Source organism: Rhododendron vialii, chromosome 9a (assembly GCF_030253575.1).
Source record: "Rhododendron vialii isolate Sample 1 chromosome 9a, ASM3025357v1".
Classification (NCBI taxonomy): Eukaryota; Viridiplantae; Streptophyta; class Magnoliopsida; order Ericales; family Ericaceae; genus Rhododendron; species Rhododendron vialii.
This window is the reverse complement of record NC_080565.1, coordinates 13,462,309-13,483,773: the sequence shown is the minus strand read 5'-3', so window position 1 is coordinate 13,483,773 and position 21,465 is coordinate 13,462,309. Positions and strand designations below refer to the sequence as shown.

Below are 21,465 nucleotides of genomic sequence, written 5' to 3'. Positions count from 1 at the left end.
GACGGACATAATGCAGAGAGATGACAAGCCCTCAAATAACTTGGCCCGGACAATGTTTCGCTCCGGTCAACTTGACGGGACCCGAGGAGGAGACATTAGAGGCTTGATCGCAGTAGTGGCACAACCAAGAAACGAGTCACGACCATGTCGCTTAATGGCGATGGTAAGGCAAAGCCGGGACTTGACCATGCCCGACAATGGCAATGGTAGAACCGAGGTAGACCTTGAAAACGCCGCTCATTCGGGATTACTGGAGATCTTGCAGCTTGGTGGCTAGAGAACATTGGACCGTTGCAAAGAGGTGCTTGCGGAGTACCACCCGCGAGACTACAATGGGTGTCACAAGGACCACAGCCTCACAGTACGAAAGGAATATTGGCGCTCGATTTTTGCAACACGTGTCTGAAATTTACAAGTTCACTTGGCACAAAAAGAGAGGTTGTGTGCCTTTAAATAGGGCATTCGCCCCACACTTTGGAGGGACAATTAGACAGAGTTCAGGAGCAATTCTAGAGAGAGAAACACACCAGAAAAGTCGCACTTGATCCTTGCTCTAGTTGGGTGAAGATTTCCTGCCAAGGGTCTTCTCCTGTCCTCTCCTCTACTACTTTTAAGCCTTGATTCTTTCACCAGATCAACCTAATCGTTTATTAATCTTAATTTTACCTATCATACAGTGTTAAGCTGTAATATTCATAATCATTGTCGGGCTTTGGACCGGTGTTCTTTCAAGTTCATTGCTCGCAATGGGAATGGAGTGCCGCATGAGTTAAGTAAGAGAGTTGTTGGAGTAGGCAGTGAAGCGTCGTGGATTTCAATTCCACTGTTTTGGTAATGGGACTTCTGTTCTAAGGACAGGGGCTCCCCTTTTTGATGCATCTTTCTGTCATTTGAATGACAGAAGTATCAGTTTTGGCAAAAAGAATAATTTTTTTATTTTTTTTTTAAATTTCATCCTTGAAGAGGCCTCGAGGCATAGGGATTTATTGACTACTCCTACGTTGACCAGGCATCACCAGAACAAACACTTCTAACGCTAAAATAATTTTAGACCACAAAAAATGGGAATACGTGAGCGTTCTTTTCCAAGAGAAATTCTAAGCATAATAGTTACATGACAAATCCATTACCGCCTCATTGTATATGTGATCTGTATACAGGGCCCGAATACAGTATAAGAACAGAACTAAACCAATACTATAACTAAGTAATTTTAATAAATTTATGACATAGATACTGTAAAAGACGCACTAGCCTAAGAAACTCTACATACAGAATAGTCCAAATGGCGAGACTCGTGATGAATGAGAAGTTAAAACAGAAAACTTCTGGTGACACATGCACAAAATCAATGAAAATCAATCATTGATTTTGTGCATGTCTGTTTCTGCCTTCATATTTTTGTATCAGTACCATGTCTGGTGGTATAAGAAATAATACAGCTTCTAGGAGAATGGTACATGATCACATTCTCCTGACGATCTAATGATTCTAATAGTAGCAACTTCAAACTATAGAATCTTAACCTAATTAAAGTAACTCCCACTACCTTCAAGTTTCAAACTTGATGGCCAGCAGGGATAAAAATTGCGTCTCCAAGTTTTTGCACAAAAGTCCATGGTTTAATTCCTACACAAAAGCATCGATTTGAGAACAATGACTGCACCGGAAAACAGAATCAACTCAAATACCTTACAAGCAAGCAATCCACAACAAACTAACCATTACTATAGTTATCTTTTGTGGTCATCAGACAAATAAAAATTCTGGTCATGAATGGGGTTACAAACCTGTCGTAAAGAAAAAATTTAAGATGTGTTGACACACAACACATACACGTGTATATATATCACTATTGTTTTGGCGCATGAGAGTGCAGGTGGCACATACTAGGTAATCCACCTTTAAAATCCACACGTCACTACAAACTTCACAAGAGTATATCCAAAATGCTCACATATTGGTCTGACCTACTTTTAGAGGGTTTGAATAGCAGCAACTGCTTTATGAACTGGGTCGGCCACTCCATACTTGAGCAAGAGCGTATATTCACCTGGGAAACATATTTAATATCTGGAGTTTACCCTGGTAGGTAAATACTATGCATAAAATAATTGTAATATGCATGAAACGCTCTGACACCTTGTAATCACTATTTATCCTAGAAATCAGTATACAGATATAAGGAGTACAGAGAATTTGATGAATCCTACACTTGGCCTTGTACGCACACCTGACACTCCTGCTTGAGTCCATGTATCATAGGAACTAGACATTCTAGGTAAATAATGCTTTTACAGCATTCAAACAATTCCATTTGTTAGGAAAAAGAGCATCAAAACCAGTGACCATAAAATCCCCCAAATGTATCTTTTCGTCTATAAACAATACATTTGAGAGGGCATAAATATCTATTTAAGTACACATCTGTACAGTGACATGAGCACAAACTTGGAGGGTGCTTATATTGTTTTTTCTGAAAGGTCAGTATAGATATATTGCCTATCAAGAAAAAAGAGGTCAGTATAGATATGTAATTCGTAAAAAAAGGCATTGTAGAAACAAGGGCAGAAACAAGCAAAATACATATACTTCAAACAGATCCTTAGTCCTTCAGAGTTTAGGCTTCCAGAGTCCTAAGACACTCAATAAGTTATTTAATGAAGTTAATAGAAACAGAGAAACAATCAAACAAATAAGAATGCTCACTATGGAAAGATAACTAATAGCGCTCAAACGGAACACCACATGCATTAGTTGTTATATCACATCATAAAAACCTCCTCAGGACCACAGCCCAATGCTTTTTGTCACTATTAACATAGCCCAACTTACAAATGGATAACAGTAGATATGCCTGAACCCCTCAAGTGCTTTTTAAGATATTCCTCCAACATAGGACCATATTGTCTCCTAATAAAGACCCAGACAGCGCCTCTCTCATGTTCCAATGCTTGAAAAACCTTTCTTGCAGTTGAACACCCAGCACTTTCAGAAGCTTCAATCTTGTGGGGCCTCGTTTACCATCTCAGAATTATCCTTTTGTACCTTTTCCATTGGAATAGGCACCTCTTGTTTATTTCCAAGATAGACTAAATAAAGCACACACACCTGGGAAGTACCCCATTTAATCCACCTCCTTCGTTGCTCCTCAAAGCCCATCAACTCCAACACATAAAAGTCCCAATTCACATGGTCAAATGCCTTTTCAATGTCTAGCTTACCAACAACTCCTGAGATACCATTCCTTGTCTCAAATCGACGCTTTCATCTGAGAAGGAAAAGAAAACAGTATAACATAAGGCAACCCATGATGAGGAAAGAAATGATGATTGAGCAAGCCCACGGAGTGGCCTATCCGAGGACTTCTAGTTCTTAATAACATCGACAGACGATCAAAGCTTTATAAGCAAGGAATTTTACTATAAAAAGAAAAAGTCTATCGAGACAGACGATTTAAGAAACTGTAGAAGGGAACAGATCATGTAAACATAACAAGAAAACTTCTTCAAACAGCACCAAAAAAGACGAAGGATACAAGTAGAAATACAGACATGAATGAAAGAGAGAGAGATGGCAGTGGAGAGTAGGTGTGTTAAATGCTTGTCTTCAATGAGAGTTGACTCCTCTTTACATACGAGCCCAAGATCCTTGGAGGAGAAGGAAGCGTGCCTCTCCTCATTAATGCGCAGCAGAGTACGGGTTCCCCCTTTGGGTGTTATGATCAGAACTGGAGTTCTGTATCAAAGGACTCCAAGAGACAATTGGGTGATATATGGAGGCCTGTGTCATGGCCAGATGGTAGGTATGATACAGGCCCCTATGTATCATCTTGTCAGCCGAGATACTGCAGAGATCTTCACACGTTGGGTGACGTTGATGGTAGGTATGATACAGGCCCCTATGTATCAGCTTGTCAGCCGAGATACTGCAGAGATCTTCACACGTTGGGTGACGTTGGCAAACCCCTCTCTCTCTCTCTCTCTCTCTCTCTCTAAGACCGGTCAAGCTAGAGCTCACCTCGTGGAGGTGAGCCTTGACAATCCCTTTACTCTAGCCTCCAAACCACATTCCTCCTACGGTCCCGAGTAAGGTACCTAGGCCCTGCTCCCAGCCTAGGATATCATGAAGAGTCACCATGAGTTTGTGAACTTAAGAGCTTTGGGAGGCAAGTGATGTGAGTCCTTAGTGAGCTCGTCTCTATAGGTGGTATGCGAGCCATGGAGTTGCAGTCACGTCACGGTGGCCGACTTAGTGGCTGATGGATGGAGGATCCTCCCATGGCTTCTTAGAGGCGGAGGACCTCAATACAGTGTAAATCAAAACACAACCAAGAATACTCGTAGACTTATATACTGAATGCAGAATCCATATCAAATTCATCCAAGCAATTGCAAAGGTGAAATCTAACTAAACTTGTTTAGACTTAGTGTAAACTGGACTTACCAGTGCCACATCGAAAATAACCCTTTATGTAATTCTGACCACCAGATTTCTGAAAGGACGTCTTCCTAAAACATGCAGAACAGTTTCACTCCATTAACCCCATGCCATATGAGCTGATCAATACTATCACTCAACTGTAAATCCACCTGCTGCCACAACAATTTGATAATTCTGAGTCAAAAAGCAATACAAGGAGATGTAACAGGTGTTCATTTTATGTTGACCTGGGTTTCCGAAACTAAGCATAACTTTAAACCTCGTTTTTCCTTCTCACACAAAAGTTTAAAGAAACAAATGCCAAAATTCACCTCATAATATATCGAGATGCTTGAACCAGATAAACCCTGATAGTGATTCAGTGCCACATACCGACTTCACAGCAACCATCTACACTCCGAAAGCTATCCAACGATCGCTCATCGACAAACCAGCCTCAACTGAAGGTTGTGACCATGTACAGGGCAGCATCAGTGCAAGAGTCTCTAAATCTGTATAATAAGTGCATGTTACATTTATTCGCTTGTATTCTTCTCCACCAACAACCCAACAAGCCATCATTGTTGGTTCAAGTCATAAATGTAATAGCACCAAGGACATGTCTGCATTTTAGAACCCTCTCAAGTTTGAACATGGAGAACAGCATCATCGCTTATGCCACCAATAAGACCCTTTTCCACCATTTCATTTTGCAGCTCAAGAGCCTCATCCACATTGCCTAGCTCATAATACATCCTCACCAGAGAACTATAAACAGCCACATCAGGAAGCATACCTTTTGCAATCATCTCACCAAGAAAGTTTCTTGCTTGTCGCATTTGGCCGCATTTAGAAAGGCCCACAATCAACGAGGTATAGGCAACAGGATCAAGCTCCATACCGTTTTCAACAATTCTCTTTTGCAAATCCAAGGCTTCTTGGGTATTTCCAACCTTTAAGTTCCCATCAATCAATGATGTGTAAGCAGTTTTATCTGGAAGCATGCCCTTATTCAGCATTTCATCAAACAGCTCTCTGGCTTTTTCCACGCATTTATTTTTACAAAGGCCATCAATTAGGGCTGTATAAACCACAACATTTGGCTGTAAACCCATGTCCCTCAACATATGGAAATGTCTGATGGCCTCATTGACCAATCCCAATTTGCACAAACCATCAATTAATGCACAATATGTAACAACTGTAGGGTTAATACCTTTCTCTTGCATTTCTTGTAGAAGATTTAGTGCCAGTGTGGCTTTTCCTGCCTTAAAATATGCATCAATAAGGTTTGTGTAGACAAAATGATTTGCTTCTATACCAAATGCCTTCATCTCATTAAATAAAGTCTTGGCTTCGTCAACCTTTTCCTGGTTGCAGAGACCCCATATGATAATTCCATACGCCACCAAGTCTGGTTCGATGCTTTTTCCTTTCATTTCGTTCAAAATATCCATGGCGTTCTCCATGTTTTTTGCCTTAATATATCCATGAACAAGCGCAGTAAAAATTTGTCGATTAGGAGCTACCCCAGCTTTCAGCATTGCTATAAAAACTTCTCCAGCCTCCTTCATCCTCCCTTCGTCACATAAACCATCAACTATTGTTGTATAAGTAACAATGTTCAACTCGACCCCAGCCTGTAACATCTCTTTGACAAGTTTTAGAGCATCATCAAGATGACCGCCTTTAAAATTTGCATCTATCAGAGACGTATAAGTGAACTCATTTGGCATAAGACCAATTCGTCTCATGTCCACAAAAAACTTGATGGCCTCTTGCATCATCCCTTCCTTGCAAAAAGCATCTATGAATGTGCTGTAAGTTATGACATTTGGTTTCAAACCACTTTCCTTCATCTCGTGGAGAATCTTAAATGCCTCTGATATCCTCTCGTATTTACAAAAACAATTAATCAAAGCATTGTAAGTTACAACATCAGGATCACAACCTGCAGCCTTCATTTCATGAACTATACTAACAGATGTATCTAAATGTCCAAGCTTTCCATGCCCATCAATAAGTGTATTATAAGTCACAATGTCTGGCATGATGCACATCTTCTTCATCTGTTCAAACAGGATCCCAGCAGTTTTCAAATCTCCTTCTTTACACATGTAGTCAATCAGTATGTTATACGTAAACACAGACGCTGGTACTCCAGCTGAAACCACATCTCTAAAAAATTTCATTGACAGTTCACTTTTGCCGGTCTTTGAAAGCCTCTGTAAGAGATAGTTACAAGAACGCACTTTCGGAAGAACTCTAAATCTCTTCATTCTCAAAAAGCAGTCACTTGCTTCCTCCAGCATCCCCAATTCAACCAACACACTAAAGAATGCATCAAATACCCCATAACCCGAAACACAAACATTCCTCGTTGACCACAAGACATCAAACAAATCACAAACCGACGACACCTGAGTTGAAGTAACTAAATCTTTCAGAATATCATGAGCATCAGCATACATCCTACAACAGAACAGTATGTGAGCTAGTAAACAATATGACTCTGTCGTGTGGCAAAACCCAACACGGGTTTTAGCCCATTTAAACAACTTCAAAGCTAATGGTGGGTCTTCCTTCAATGCCACCAATATTCTCGGAACCCAAACCGGAGCTAAACCCGAACCGAACAAATTAACAATCCTAGCATCATCCCACCTGCCTTCTCTAACAATTTCGGATACCCATCGCCTATCAAACACTTCACCAAACTTGTCAAAACTCGCTTCGCTGCCGAATGGGCATCGAAAAAAACAAAGAAAATTACTGATACAGGTCAAGAAAAATGGAGAGACTAGTTGGGAAGAACCATTCAAAGAGCTAAGATATATGTGATTATTATTATTGGAACCCTTAGGAGGAGTCAACGAGAAAACGCTTACGCGATGAGATCTTCTACCGAATAAGCTGCGGAGGAGAAGTAACATTCTTTGAGCAAAGAACCATATAGCTGCTTCAATGGTTGATCCCATTTTCGATGCACCGATTACGTTCCTGTTGAGAGAGAACATGGACGTTCATCACTGTGCATTGATTATGCATACAAAGAAGATATTTGTTGAGCAATAAGTGGAAATTTTGGAAGTGGGTTTTAGGGTTTTTCTTGTAGGGCAGTGTGGCTCCCAAGTCCCACGAGAGCGGCAATGTTTGATTCTGCTGATTAATAGGAGTATCAGGTTTCGATTCGGCAAAGGGGATTATGGTGAGTGAGTGAGACTATTTCTCTTGGCATTTGCAATTACTACCGCTTTACGGTGATTAATTTATGCACCATAATTTTTTGATTTTGTCTTTATTTAACAAAATTCGTTTGTCAGTTTTATGTCAAATTTTTATGTAATATGGGTAAGTAGAGACGAAAGAAATTAGAAAAGTAAAAAATTATGACTTTTAAACAAGTATTTTGGGAAACATTTAAGAAAAAAAAATCCAAAAACTGACTTTTTTAGCTTTACTTTGGATATTTTCCAAAATACTTGTGTAAAAGTTTTTTTTTTTTTACTTTTTTTATTCCTCTCATCCTTACTCACCCATATCACATAAAAGTTTAGCGCAAAACTAACAAATGCAAAAAAAATTAATTTGAATAAAGACAACCAAAAAATTATTCCGCAAAAGTTAATCACTAGCGTAAACATCCCAATGCGCCAATTGGATGCGGGATGAGCTTTGGGTATTATTTATGGAGGGAATAAGATAGTAAGGGCCCAATTGGATGCGGGATAAGATTTGGAGGTATTATTTATGGAGGATGATAAGATAATTGGGGGTAATATTATTTATGGAGGGTAGACCCACATTGATGTAACTTTTGTGATAGTTGGGGGTAATATTATTTATGGAGGGTAGACCCACATTGATGTAACTTTTGTGGACAGTGGATAAAAAAGTAATTGATTTGGATGAGATATTAAAAATGGAGGGATAAAATAGTTCTTCGTTGGCTAAGAGATAAAAATGGGAAATACTGTTGTTTTCTAATAGAAATAGAGAACAAGGAGTTATTATTTTGGCTTCATCCGGGGGTATTAGTTAATAACACTCCAAAACCCATCTGAAAATAATCTCCCTGCACCCCCCTTCGTGTGCATTCGTTTGCATAAACTCATCCCCCACTACACGCATCCCCCTTGTCCAAATGCTTCCCAAACGAAGGATAAGAGTGAGCTCCATCACCGCATTCCCCCACATAACTCATCCCCCCTTGTACCCCATCCAATAGGACTCTAATTGGATGCATGATGAGTTTTTAATTTGCAGAGGGGATAAGATAATATGAGGTATTCCCTCCGTTCCATATTGAGAGTCTACCATGAAAAGTCGTGCCATTTTTCAAATAAAAAAATCAACTACTTCTGTGTATAATTTTTTGAATTTTTTCGCACCAAATTAAAATACTAATCGAGATCTTTAATATGGTGCGAAAAAATTTGAAAAATTATGCACGGAAATAGTTGATTTTTTTATTTGAAAAATGGTAAGAGAGAGAAAGTGAGACTCTCAATATGGAACGGAGGGAGTATTATTTATGGAGGGTGGACTCACATCGATGTGACTTTTGTGAATGGTGGATTAAAAAGTAGTTGGTTTGGATGGAGTATTAGAAATGGGGAATAAAATAGTACTTGATTTGGATGGGAGATAAGAAATGATGGATGATCTAAAAAACTGTCAAATAACTCTTTTGCCCTTTGTAGTATTACATTAGATTATTTGTTAGATTAAATATAAAATTGCAAAATCCAATAAAATTAGTTACTTTTTGATAATTAAGCAATAATAATTTAGTTTACTAATAAAATAATTAATTTAATAAGTATAAAAATAAAAATTCATTTTTAGGTGTTTTTTTTATCAATTTCATTTTTTTTTATCGATCGGTGCCTTTCACCTCCAATCTCGCCTCCTCTCCTTCGCCAGTCCCAGGTAAACTCAAATCCTCTCTCTGTCTCTCTCTCCCTTGGTCCAACTCTTTATCTCCCTCATTCTCTCATGACAGTGGTAGTGGCGGTTTGTGGTGGTTTTGGTGGTTGTAAGGTGAGGGCTGATTGGTTGTGGTCTGTGATAATTATGACCGTTGGGGGTAGGGGGAGGGGGATGAGGAGGGGTGAAAGGTCAAAATACCAAGCAGATTAGGGGGGATTGTTTTTTCCATGGTCTTCAGGTGGGAAAAATTTAGGTCCCCATTTTTCCGGCTTTAGCTGTATTAAAGAAGAGGGGGATGATTTAATCTGCCCACATTTTGGCCTTCCAAACTAGTGCAAACCTGTCTCGTCAACCTCTCATTCGGCCAAATGAACTCATCTGCCCTCCTAATGCTACATCCAATCGAGCCCTAAGGGTACTATTTATGGAGGGTGAATCCATATTGATGTGACTTTTATGGAGGGGATTAAAGAATAGTTGGATTGAATGAGGTATTAGATAGGGGATGAAATAGTACTTGGTTTGTGTTAGATTTCTTGGAAGGTTCCAACCTAAAACCAATTGGCTAACTAAGTGCCTGGCGGAAAGCAGCGAGGCTTAGGTCGCCCACCAGGAGCGAATATTCACAAGGCCTAGATTTTATAGCTCTGACACTATGTTAAGTATAGCGAAATGATGTATTATTGCTTGTGTATAATCCATAACCATAATATGCCATTATATAGGATACGGGATTTGGTGACTAAGAAACTAACCAACAAGGAAACATAAATATTAACCTAGCCTAAATAGGAAATATAATATTAAAACCTAAAAAATATGATAACATAATATTTTCTAATATTATGTTAACATCACCCCTCAAATTCAAGTAGATCTACCAATTTGAGTTTGAAAAAGCGAAGAGAAACCAGGAGAAGTCATGCCAAGCCAAGAAAATTAGGAAAAGCCATTAAAAAGCCCAGAGAAATCAAGAACAACCAATCCAAGCCAAGAGAAGCCAGGTCAATCTCTTTCACGCTTTCCAGTTGCCTGCACCCACCATGCCTCTTTACCAGCGGCACTCGTGGCTTCTTCGTTTTTTGGCTTTTGATGGTTTCTCCTGGTTTTCTTCCTGGCTGTTCTCCTGGCTCGACTTTTAGCTCTCCTGATCATTTCTCTCTCCTGAACTCAAGTTGGTAGACCTACTTGAGTTTGAGGGGGATGTTAGAATAATGAAAATATTGTGATTGATTATAGTTTATTAGGATCAAGAATTTGATTACCTTTCCATAGTAAAGGATTTGATTTTGTTTCTATAAGTTTAGCATTCTACTCTTGTATAAATACAAAACCCTATGTATATGTTATTTATCGAATTCAATAAAATATTTATTCTCTCATATTTAACAATTTGGATGGAGGATAAAATGGGGGATAAGAAATGGTGGATGATGTAAAAAGGTGTTAAATGACACTTTTGCTTTTGTACAGTATTAAATTAGATTGTTCATTAGATTAAATATATAATTGCAAAATCTAATAAAATTAATTACTTTTTCATAATCAAGCAATAGTAATAATTTAGTTTACTAATAATTTTTTATTTTAATAAGTATAAATTTCAAAAAAATGTGTTTTTTTATTATTTTGTAAGTGGGAAACTTGTAATACCCTTTTTTAATTTATATTTACGATTAAATTATGTGTGCATTTTAATTAATTATGGGTGAGGGTGTATGATAGCATATGGTCACACATGCACATAACCATTTTTCTTGTTCTTCTTCTCTTCTTTTCACAGAGAGAGAGAGAGAGAGAGAGAGAGAGAGAGAGAATGGTAGAAGAAGAAGAAGAAAAGCTACAAAACACACTCCCTCTCTTCGATCCCTGGTGAACGTCACGGCTCCCTCCCTCTCTCCGATCTGTTGTTGTTGTTCTTTTTCTTCTTGTTTGATGTGAATTTGGAAAAATTGAAACTAGAAATCGCCCAAAATTCTTTCCACACTTGTTCAATCAAAACCTTAGTTGAAACCACAATAGCACAGCAGCCCTCTCTCTCGCCGTACGAATGAGGAGGGGTGAAAACGTAAAAATCAAGGGAGATTAGGGCAGATGATTTTTGCCTTGGGAAAAAGGTGTCCAAAAAATATGCCCTGAAATCCGGCTAAGGCTAGATTAAACAAAAAGGGGGATGAGTTCATCCAACTTAGATTTGGCCATTCAAACTAGAGCGAACATGCCCCATCCACCTCTCATCCACTCGGATATCCTCTTTCATCCTCTTAATGCTGCATGCAATTAGGGCCTAAGTTTCTCAAGCCCCGTTTGATAATCCTCTTGAGCCTTAGGATTGGACTACTAATCACAAGGGATCCGTTCGTTTAAGGTTTGGATTTTAGATTCTAATCATTATCTTATTTCTCTTCTATCATTACTCTTATTTTTCTCACTATCTCCCTCCAATCATAACTCCTATTTCCAATCATTACTCTATTTCTCTCTATACTCATTACCTACAAATCCAAAATTCCAAAACGAACGGGGTCAAGGGGTTCCTAAACCCTTGTTTTATAACTCAAAATAGGTCCGGATTAATAATTCGTAGGGATAAGTGGTGTGGCTCTTAGTGGGTTTCGTAATACCTGTCATGCCCTCAATTTTCAACATAAATAAATAATCCATTTCAATAAATGATCCTCGCACAATATATATATTATACCCAAAAGAGAATTTTCAAAGGATTATTTACAAACCAAGTTCCCCAAGTTTAAACATTTACAACATTGGCACCACGGCCCGAATTCCATAGCTAGTTAAAAGAGTAAAATTTAGAGGTTACATAATATCTGAAATTAAAAGACTTCAAATAAATTTACAATTTCATCTTTCCAAGAGATCATACAAAAGACGATGAAATCACTTCTCGGCGGCTTTCAAAAGAGACGAGATCAAGCATGCACACCATGCACTTCGTGTCAAGGTCTTTGAGATATACCTGAAAATGATAGGTTGAGCTACACTAGCCCAGTAGAAATTTCTGTATTCAAGCTATATGTAAATGCGATGAAACATGCAATAAGAGTGAATGATTTTCAATGAACGATCGAAAGTACAAAAGGCACAATAAACCGACGAACAACGACTACGGAATTCAATACGTCTTATAGATATGCCTAGCCATTTATACATCAATCTAGAGGTAGCATTAAACACACATCAATCAAAATGACAACGACAATTTCTCAAACCAATTCAAGTCTCCTCAAATGAATGCCACACTTGACTTTCCCATCCTTTACCATTAAGCCTCTTTTCATAAAAGAAAACATTCCTTTTGATTTTCAAAATAATTTTGAGAAATACTCTCGACCTCTACGGGTCAAACTCCGTTGATTCTGCGCACGAATACCGAAAACCGTTGATTCGCTCAAGAATAGCCGGAGGATTTTAATAAAAATCCTTTTTCAAAAAAAGACAAGTTCCTTTCTTTTCAAATCCTTAGTAGAGTCAGTTGTTTATCTCTTTCTTTAACGGTCATCATCTCAAGCAGCAAACAGTTCAAGTAACAACGTATACTTCTGACATCAACTTCAACATTCTTCATTTTATGATAAATTCAACTGTGTTACCACCCCATGCATGACAGTGAACTCTCTTTCTACCCGGGTTTCCACCTTACCACACCTTGCGTAACGGGCCCTCTAGAGTCTCCGCATTACCACACCTTGCATTGCAGGACCCTCAATTCAAAATTCACAACTCACATAAACACATAAGCATTAACAATCCGAATACAAGGAGACAACACTTTCCAAGGTCACATGCTTTCATTCATCGTCATTCAATATATTATAAACTCATAAACATGTCCTTTTGTACATCATTAAATACCTTAGGTTCACGTTATCCCTCAAAGTCTATCACGATGCCTTATGTCACGTACCGAACCCAAAAATGACTCTACAACACATCATCCGCTAGGTTCTAAACGAGAATCTTATAGATTAGGTGCCAAAAGAACCTAGGCAGGTCAATAAAATGAAGCACGAGGATACGGGTTACTCTATTCTCATCTAGACCGTTAGGAAAACCCCCATCGACCAACGATGTACCCTACGATATACTTTATGGCCTACGGTACTCAATAACGCCTCCATAGTACATTTCTCAATTCACCAATCATCACGTCATTTAATAACGCTTAACAAGTCTATATCGATCATTAAGACATACTACAACATCTACTTCAATAAACCAAAAGTGTAAAATAAAGTACGAGTATCCTAACCGTTTAATTCTACACTTTTCTAAGCTACGACGAGGGCCCAAAGTGGTTGATTGGTCAATGAATTTGTCGAGGTATGAACAATTAAGTTGGAAGTGATTTGAAACTATTCAAAAGGTGTTTGAAGTGTTCGGGGTTCAAATGGGCACGAGAAGAAACAAAAGAACCAAATCTGTCCGGAACAGAAGAGGGGTATTGATACCCCTGATCGAGGTATCAATACCTGGCCAGAGTCTGGTCCAGAGGAGAGTGGGGTATCGATACCCCTTTCGAGGGTATCAATACCACAGAGTTTTTCTGCAGATTTTTCAGCTTTTCAACAACGAAACTCCAACAATAAACAACGAACCAAGCACGATCAAGGCACATAATCAGCCCATGAACACATAGAGAGAGTAGGAAATCCCTACCTGAAGTGATTTGAACGAGACCCAAACGATTAATCGAAATCCAAGCGAGCCCTAGACCTCCAAAGCTTCAAAATCGACCAAGAACTTCCCTCCAAGCTTGACCCACGAAATTTTGAGCTCGAGAACGCGATTGGAGGGCTGAGGGGTGATTGATCTTTAAGGTTCTTAAGGTCTTGGAGGAGTTTTGAGTGAGAGGAGAGGAAAGGGAGAAATTTCGGATGAGAGGGAGAGAGAGGGACGGTAGAGAAAGAGAGAGAGAGAGAGGAGATGAAAATTAATCTCCTACAATACATACACCCACTATATATACCCCTATATCTTTTAATCACACACCCACTCCCTCAAGATTCAATTTCCTCATTTCAATCCCTAATTCAAATAGCCACAAAATAAACTATATTCTCCTAATTAGTCAATTAATAAACAATTCAAATGATAAAAAAAAAAAAATGGGTCTCTACAATACCCTTGGGACTTGGTATTGGTAATCCAATCCCGAAGTGGGTTGATGTCAAAAGACAAAGTTGCCCTTGGTTAAATGACGCAATGGACAAATTACCTCCAAGTTATTCGAAACCCATTGGACTTGGAATATGAATGAAGACACCTATATTTATTTTGCCACCATGCTCAAATTTTCCCCCCCACTTAAGTTCTCTTATCCATGCATATGGTTTGTAACCCACTAGGTCCACTCAGACAAGGGCCATGTTTGGCTAAGATAAAAAAATGTATTTTTATTCTTCTTCATTTTTTGTGTTAGCCAAACTGGGCCCTTGTCAAGCCAAAAAAGAATTAATACAAGACAAAAATACCCTTGCTGGATTTTTTTTCCTGTCTTTTAGAATTTTGACAACTCTCTCTCTCTCTACATTACAGATCTCACCAGCTCCACCGCATAGACAACATTATATGTATGTTTGTTCACATACTACTTATATGTTGCTTTTTAAAAAAATTGGTCTAAAGTCCATTATATGTTGTTATATTCATTATCTGTTGATATTAGTGGCAGAGCAAAGAATCCGAATTTCATATAGAGAACAGAATTTCACTGATATCATAATCTATTGATGTTATTGACACAACAAAGAAACCATAATTTCAAAGATAACCATATCTGTCTAATTTTTATTTGAAATATTCAGATAACAGAATTGGACAGATAACCATATTTGTTGATGTTAAAGTAATTTCAAAGCCAACATACACCGATACAAGAATATAATTACATCTGTCAAAATATATATATTGGACATATAACAAAATCTGCTCGTTGTACACAAACTCATGTCCACGGAAAGGAACTCTATTTATCATTGTTCCAACAAAAATGATGTACTATTCAAGAATCAATAACAAAAAAGAAAAACACTCCAACTGTCCTTTACATGGATTTTTGCATGTCCTTCGGTTGTGCTTTGAAGCCTTGTGGAACCTTTGACATTTTATTGCGCTGATAAAAATTGCATACGCTAGAGAGAATAAACCTGCAAATAAAGGAGAACATATAACATTATATGCGAACTTTTATATTGCGTAACTCAAAAAAAATAGAACATATAACATTATGTGTCAGCTTCAGTACAGTGTAACTCCCAAAAAAACGAATATATAATATTACATGTGGACTGCTATAATGTGTAACCCCACAAAAAAGGAGAACATATAACATTATATGTCAGCTTCAGCATTGTGTACAGAAAATCACATATAACCATATGCTAATAGTAACACCTACCAAACGAAACACTAAACATTATATGTGTGTTAAACATATAACCATAAACCATATGTACATTACAAAGTACAGAGAATCACATATAATCATACATTGGCAACATATAACCAAAATCAAACATTCGTATATAACCATACTGATACAACCATGTGAGTTACACAAACAAAACCCTAACCTTGTGTGTTACAGTCCAGAACAATGTGTTGACACTCTACAAATAACCACTATATCCTCATATTTTACACAAACAAAACTCTAAGCTAACCAAACAATAAACACTACCAATTGACATACACCCATATATCCTCATATAAGCAATTGAATAAATCAAGAACATAAAACCATATAACCGTGAAGTGTTGACAGTCCTCATATAACCATATATTTGCACCCAAGCATAGCCCTAACTAATATAAACCGTAAATATTATTTTTTGTGCCCAAAAAGATCAAGCAGGAGGAGTATTTTGCAAGAAAACAATTCCAACAAAAAAGCTTTGATTGAATTGGATACTTGTCCTATACATCTGCCTTGAATGAATTCATGACAAACCCATGTTCCTGAAGGTGCGCATCTAAAATACAGAGCAAAAATAAAATACACACGCATAGCGCGCGAGAGAGAAACCTGTGCCTATCATCGCCGGAGCTCCGTTCGATTCAAGATCAAGATTTTTGGGGTGGTTTTGATTCTGATCGAATAGCAATTTGCAAACACAACCGTCCTTGGCCTGATAATAACCCGCTTCTCCATCGCCGGCCCCGAACTGCTCCCGTGGAACGACGTGACGAGGGACAGTACCGATGAAGAGGATAAGTACACCGGCAGTGAGGGGGGAAGAGTAGCGCACCAGTGGCAGGGACAAGTAATCAGGGAGAGAGAGAGGGAGGGAACTGTGCTCCAGATCAGGGAAATTTTTTTAGGGTTTCTCTCTTTATGGGTGGTTATATAGGATGAGTATTTTAGTCATAGAAATTATTTTATTAAGCTAGTGGACTAGAGGGGTTAAGAACTTTAGAAGTGGACTAGTGGGGTTAGAAACATGCTATAGTGGACCTCCCAAAAAATCCCCCCCTAAATTGTTCCCCACCAGATATGTTTTGCCATTGCAGCCTTTTTCCACACTTGCATAGACTTCAAGCCAAGGCCACCTTCATGATAGGGAGAACATACATGCTTCTGGGAGACCTTGGAACCAGATCTCTTAAGATCAGGACTAGACCATAAGAATGCTCTAAGAATGGACTCTACCTCATCTTTTGGTTATCCATGTAGGAATTTTTACCACTAAGTAAAGAAAACCACATCTTAATTCCCATTAAGGTAAGATGGAATACTTAATTACTAGTAGGTCCACTTTTACAAAATGCATTTATCATTAATGGAAGTGCCGTCCTATGGCACCTTAGGGTTTTAGTGTACCCTAAAACCTTAGGATACCTTAGGATTTTCGGATTCCCTAGAACTTTAGGGTACCCTAGGATTTTAGGGTTTACGATACCCTAGGGTTTTGGATACCCTAGGGTTTAAGTTTAAACACTTTCATAGAGCCCTAGGGTTTAGGTTTAGGCACTTTCATTAGGGTTTTAGGGTGCACTTTTCTATCATAGGATTTTAGTGATTTAGGCACTTTCAAAAGGTACCCTAAGATTTAGACATTTTCATAGGATACCCTAGGGTTTAGGCACTTTTAGCCTTTTATGGTTTAGGGTTTTAGGCACTTTCATAGGGTTTTAGTGTTTCATTAATTGGAGGTGATCTGGTGGGAATTACTTTTTATTTTTTGTACCTAGTGATAAAAAGCCCAGTTGGAAACAAATGTAAATGGGTGGGTTTAATGATAAGTGATTAGAGGAGAGAGAAAAACGGAAGGAAATAGAGAGTGTGTGGTCCCATTAAATTTGATTATCCAAAAAGAAAAAGTTACTAGTTTTGTTTATCCAAATGCCAAAATTTGGTTATTGGTTATTGGTTAAGCAATTTTGCTATCAGTAGGGATCAAAATCCCGACCGACAATCCCGATCCGACGTGGCATGTAAATGGGCCCCAGTTCTCCCTTCCGTTCAAATGCGCCAGAAGGAAAACCAATTTCATTTCAAAAAAATTGGGAAAGTAAATATTAGTACTCTCTCTCCTGCTCTCTCCCTCCAGAATCTGTCCAACACCCAACTCCACCAGAGCTTCTCAAATACGCCCGGCCCACCACCGATTGACCACCACCGGAGCTCCCAGATGCGCCGGGCCACCACCACAGGAGCCTCCACTGATTGACCTACCCACCACCACTGACGCCGCACCACGACTCGCACCTATTTTCTCCAACCACCACCGACGCACCACACCACCACAATCTCCTCTTTTCTCTCTCCTCCATCTCGCCCACCATCTCTTCTCTCTCACAGGTATCTCTCTCACTTCCCTCTCCACTAATCTACATTTAATTCTTTCACTAATGTACACACGAAAAAAGTAGGGTTTTTTGTTTTGTTTTGTTCAGATTTCATAAAATTAGGGGTTTTCGATTCTGATGGTATTGGTTGTAAATGTTAGCGTTTCTTTTGGCTGTCATTCTGTCATCCTAGAGGTACACGTAAATTGGCCGAGACACCCTTCAAATTTCAATATAAAAAAACAAAAGCAGAAACCAGAGTACCTGATCCTGGTGGTCACCATTATCGTACTGCAATTCTCTTTCCCTTCCGGCTTTAACAGATTCAAAACGTCGGGAGCCGAAAGAGTTGTTGAATTACCCAAAAATGAAGCTAGGTTTCTGAAATTCTTACCATTTAAGCTTGTTGGTGAAGAGGAATTGGAGGGAAAACAAGGGCTCAGATGTCTCTGGTTTAAAAGCCCCCACAAGCATGTACTAAAGTTTATTGATTTTCTGAACCATATTGCCATCAAAAGTACCTATTTACCTATATGTTAAAAATATATGTATGGGTATATGTGTGTGAGCCAAAGATATTGGAGGTTTTGAAGGGGAAAAAGGGATGGGAAGATGATGTTTTGTATTGGAGAGGGCTTATAGTTAGTTGTAGTAGAAGCCCTGATGGTTGGCCTAGTGTTCATGCTGAGACTTGCGGGTTTGTTCCTTCCAAAAGGCTCAAGTTCAAAACCTCGCATTTCAAATGCTATATCAGTTACTTTTGGAAAGGGAAAAAAAATATTTGAAAGATATAAACCTTGTGGAGTCAATTCCCAATCGCGAGAATACATGTCTTGTTCAAATGATCCTGTCAGATGGCATCGCGAGAACACAAGTCTTGTTCAAATGATCCTGTTAGATGGCTTCGTATTTTTGGTTAGTCTCCACTTCAATTTCTTGGAAGGCATTTCTTTAGGGTGATTTTCTCCTAAGAGGTTAGGCTTAGAAGTTGTAGCTTGTGGCCAAACTACAACCATTTCCTATTGTGCTCTTCTCTTGTTGAATTCTTTTGGGAAAACAACCTGACTACACATTTCTGTAGCTTGTGGTCTCATTTATACTTCTTTTGATAGAGAATTTGCATATCTTTATGTGCCTAATTATATCAGTCTGATATTAGAGTTATCTAGTTTGATTCGGCAATCTGACTTTAGTTTGTTAACTTTCTAACTAAATAAATCGTATGTCTCTGATGCAGTGATTATCAATGTACCAATGTACCTGAGGCAGAAGACATACGTGCAACGATTGGTTGATATGGAAGAAATGTTAATTATTCTCATCTCTTAGCTGTGAATATAATTGTGATAGGTATTTTTTTTTGTTTGGTGAGACGTTGATGATGGATGAGTTAGGCAATGCAACAAAATTGGTTGTCTTTGTTTGAATGTTTGGATAGAGTTGGGAAATTAGTCTTTGGATAGTCACATGTATTTGTAAAATTGCTTCTGTAGGTAGTTAGGAATATCAGTTAGTGTGGGATGTATTTAAATTCTTTTGTAATTGATTTGGTTGAAATTCTTCTGTGTTTTGTGAAAGAGTTATGATTGAATACAAGTATTAATATATTATTGGCAATAAATAGAGTCCAATTTCAGAATTCCGCTGCAGTTAATTCTTTTCATGTGAGTGCAATACTGGTTTTTTCTTTTAGTGTATGATGTTGGGTATAAGTGTGTTTGGTATCCTTGAAAGTTTAATTACCTTGATATGATGAGGTCTTGAGGAGGCTCTCAATGAGTTTTCTGTCTATGATGCTATCATTAACAGACAAGACATGAAACCGAGACTCTCTGGCCAGACCCATTTGTTCCAAATTCAAGATCCCAATTCCAAAATCTTGAGAACAAGAACAAGCAGATGAAAGATATCGGGAGATTTTCTTTTGCTACTTTTTTCCCTCAAGGAGAAACTTCTTTCACTTGTTCTTGTATCAAAATGGTTTTTGTGAATTGCAATAGCATAACCCATTCTGGTGACTATAGAATGCACATTTATGAAGCATTCAAATACATTTCAATCTCAATAGTGATTTCAGATTTAATCTAAAACTACAAATTCAGATGGCATTGAGCAAAAGGAAGCCTAAATGGTAGAAGAATGCATTGGTAATGTATTAAAATACAGTTCAGGTATAGAGATTCCAACTTATAGAACAAGACACGATACGGTTATAGGACATTACATGATACGGATATACGATACACCGACGACACAACACGATACAAATATAAGACACGACACGACACGACAAGGATACACTGACACCACACGCATAAGAGTTCCATGTCATACTAGAGATTCCAACTTTAATTTGCTCAGTCATTGTGCTCTCTCTCTCTCTCTCTCTCTCTCTCTCTCTCTCTCTCTCTCTCTCTCTCTCTCTCTCTCTCACGACACGACACGGATACACCGACACCGCACGCATAAGAGCTCCATGTCATACTAGAGATTCCAACTTTAATTTGCTCAGTCATTGCTCTCTCTCTCTCTCGCTCTCTCTCTCTGCAGCAACTTTAATTGTTTAGTCATGAGTATGGGCACGACATGATACGGATATACAATACGTATATGCCGACACAACACAATATAGGTATAGGCCACGACACAATACGGATATGCTGACACGATACGGATACACCGCGACATGTTGGTGGATATAGGTATAGGACACGGCACGATACGGATACGCTGACACAACACGGATACACCGTAACACGTTGGTTGATATAGGTATAGGACACGACACGATACGGATATGCCGACATAACACGGATACACTACGACACGACACGATACAAGTATAGGACACGACATGATACGGATACGCCGACACAACACGGATACACCGTGACACGTTGGTGGATATAGGTATAGGACACGACACGATACAGATATGCCGACATAACACGGATACACCGCGACACGACATGATACAAGTATAGGACACGACACGATACAGATACGCTGACTCAACACAGATACACCGCGACACGACATGATACAAGTATAGGACACGACACGATACAAATACGCAGACTCAACACGGATACACCGACCCGACACGCATAAGAGTTCGATTTCATACGAGAGATTCCAACTGAATTTGCTCAGTCTTTGATTGCGCGCTCTCTCTTTCTCTCTCTGCAACAACTTTAATTTGCTCAGTTATAAGTATGGGCTTGAATTCAGGATCCATGAATATGGAAAATTCAAGCAAACTCAATATAATCAAGTTTGACTATGCAAAAAGGCCTGAATCAA

General features: G+C 38.6%; 1 protein-coding gene across 3 annotated transcripts; it reads right to left on the bottom strand.

Annotated features, from left to right (window-relative positions):
* Positions 1 to 1,363: 1,363 nt before the first annotated feature.
* Positions 1,364 to 7,658, bottom strand: LOC131300592 (putative pentatricopeptide repeat-containing protein At2g02150). Of its 3 annotated transcripts, XM_058326513.1 has the most exons (4): positions 4,755 to 7,658; positions 4,447 to 4,592; positions 2,836 to 3,271; positions 1,364 to 1,629 (listed from the first exon to the last, which is right to left on the bottom strand). In XM_058326513.1, the coding sequence occupies exon 1, from the start codon at positions 7,437 to 7,439 to the stop codon at positions 5,064 to 5,066; it is 2,376 nt and encodes a 791-aa protein (XP_058182496.1). In that variant the 5' UTR covers positions 7,440 to 7,658; the 3' UTR covers positions 1,364 to 1,629; positions 2,836 to 3,271; positions 4,447 to 4,592; positions 4,755 to 5,063. The 3 variants fall into 3 exon arrangements, with proteins under 3 accessions (XP_058182496.1, XP_058182495.1, XP_058182494.1); XM_058326512.1 differs by lacking the exon at positions 1,364 to 1,629 and having other exon boundaries at positions 2,687 to 3,271; positions 4,447 to 4,595; XM_058326511.1 differs by lacking the exon at positions 1,364 to 1,629 and having other exon boundaries at positions 2,687 to 3,271.
* Between the last annotated feature and the right edge of the window lie 13,807 nt (positions 7,659 to 21,465).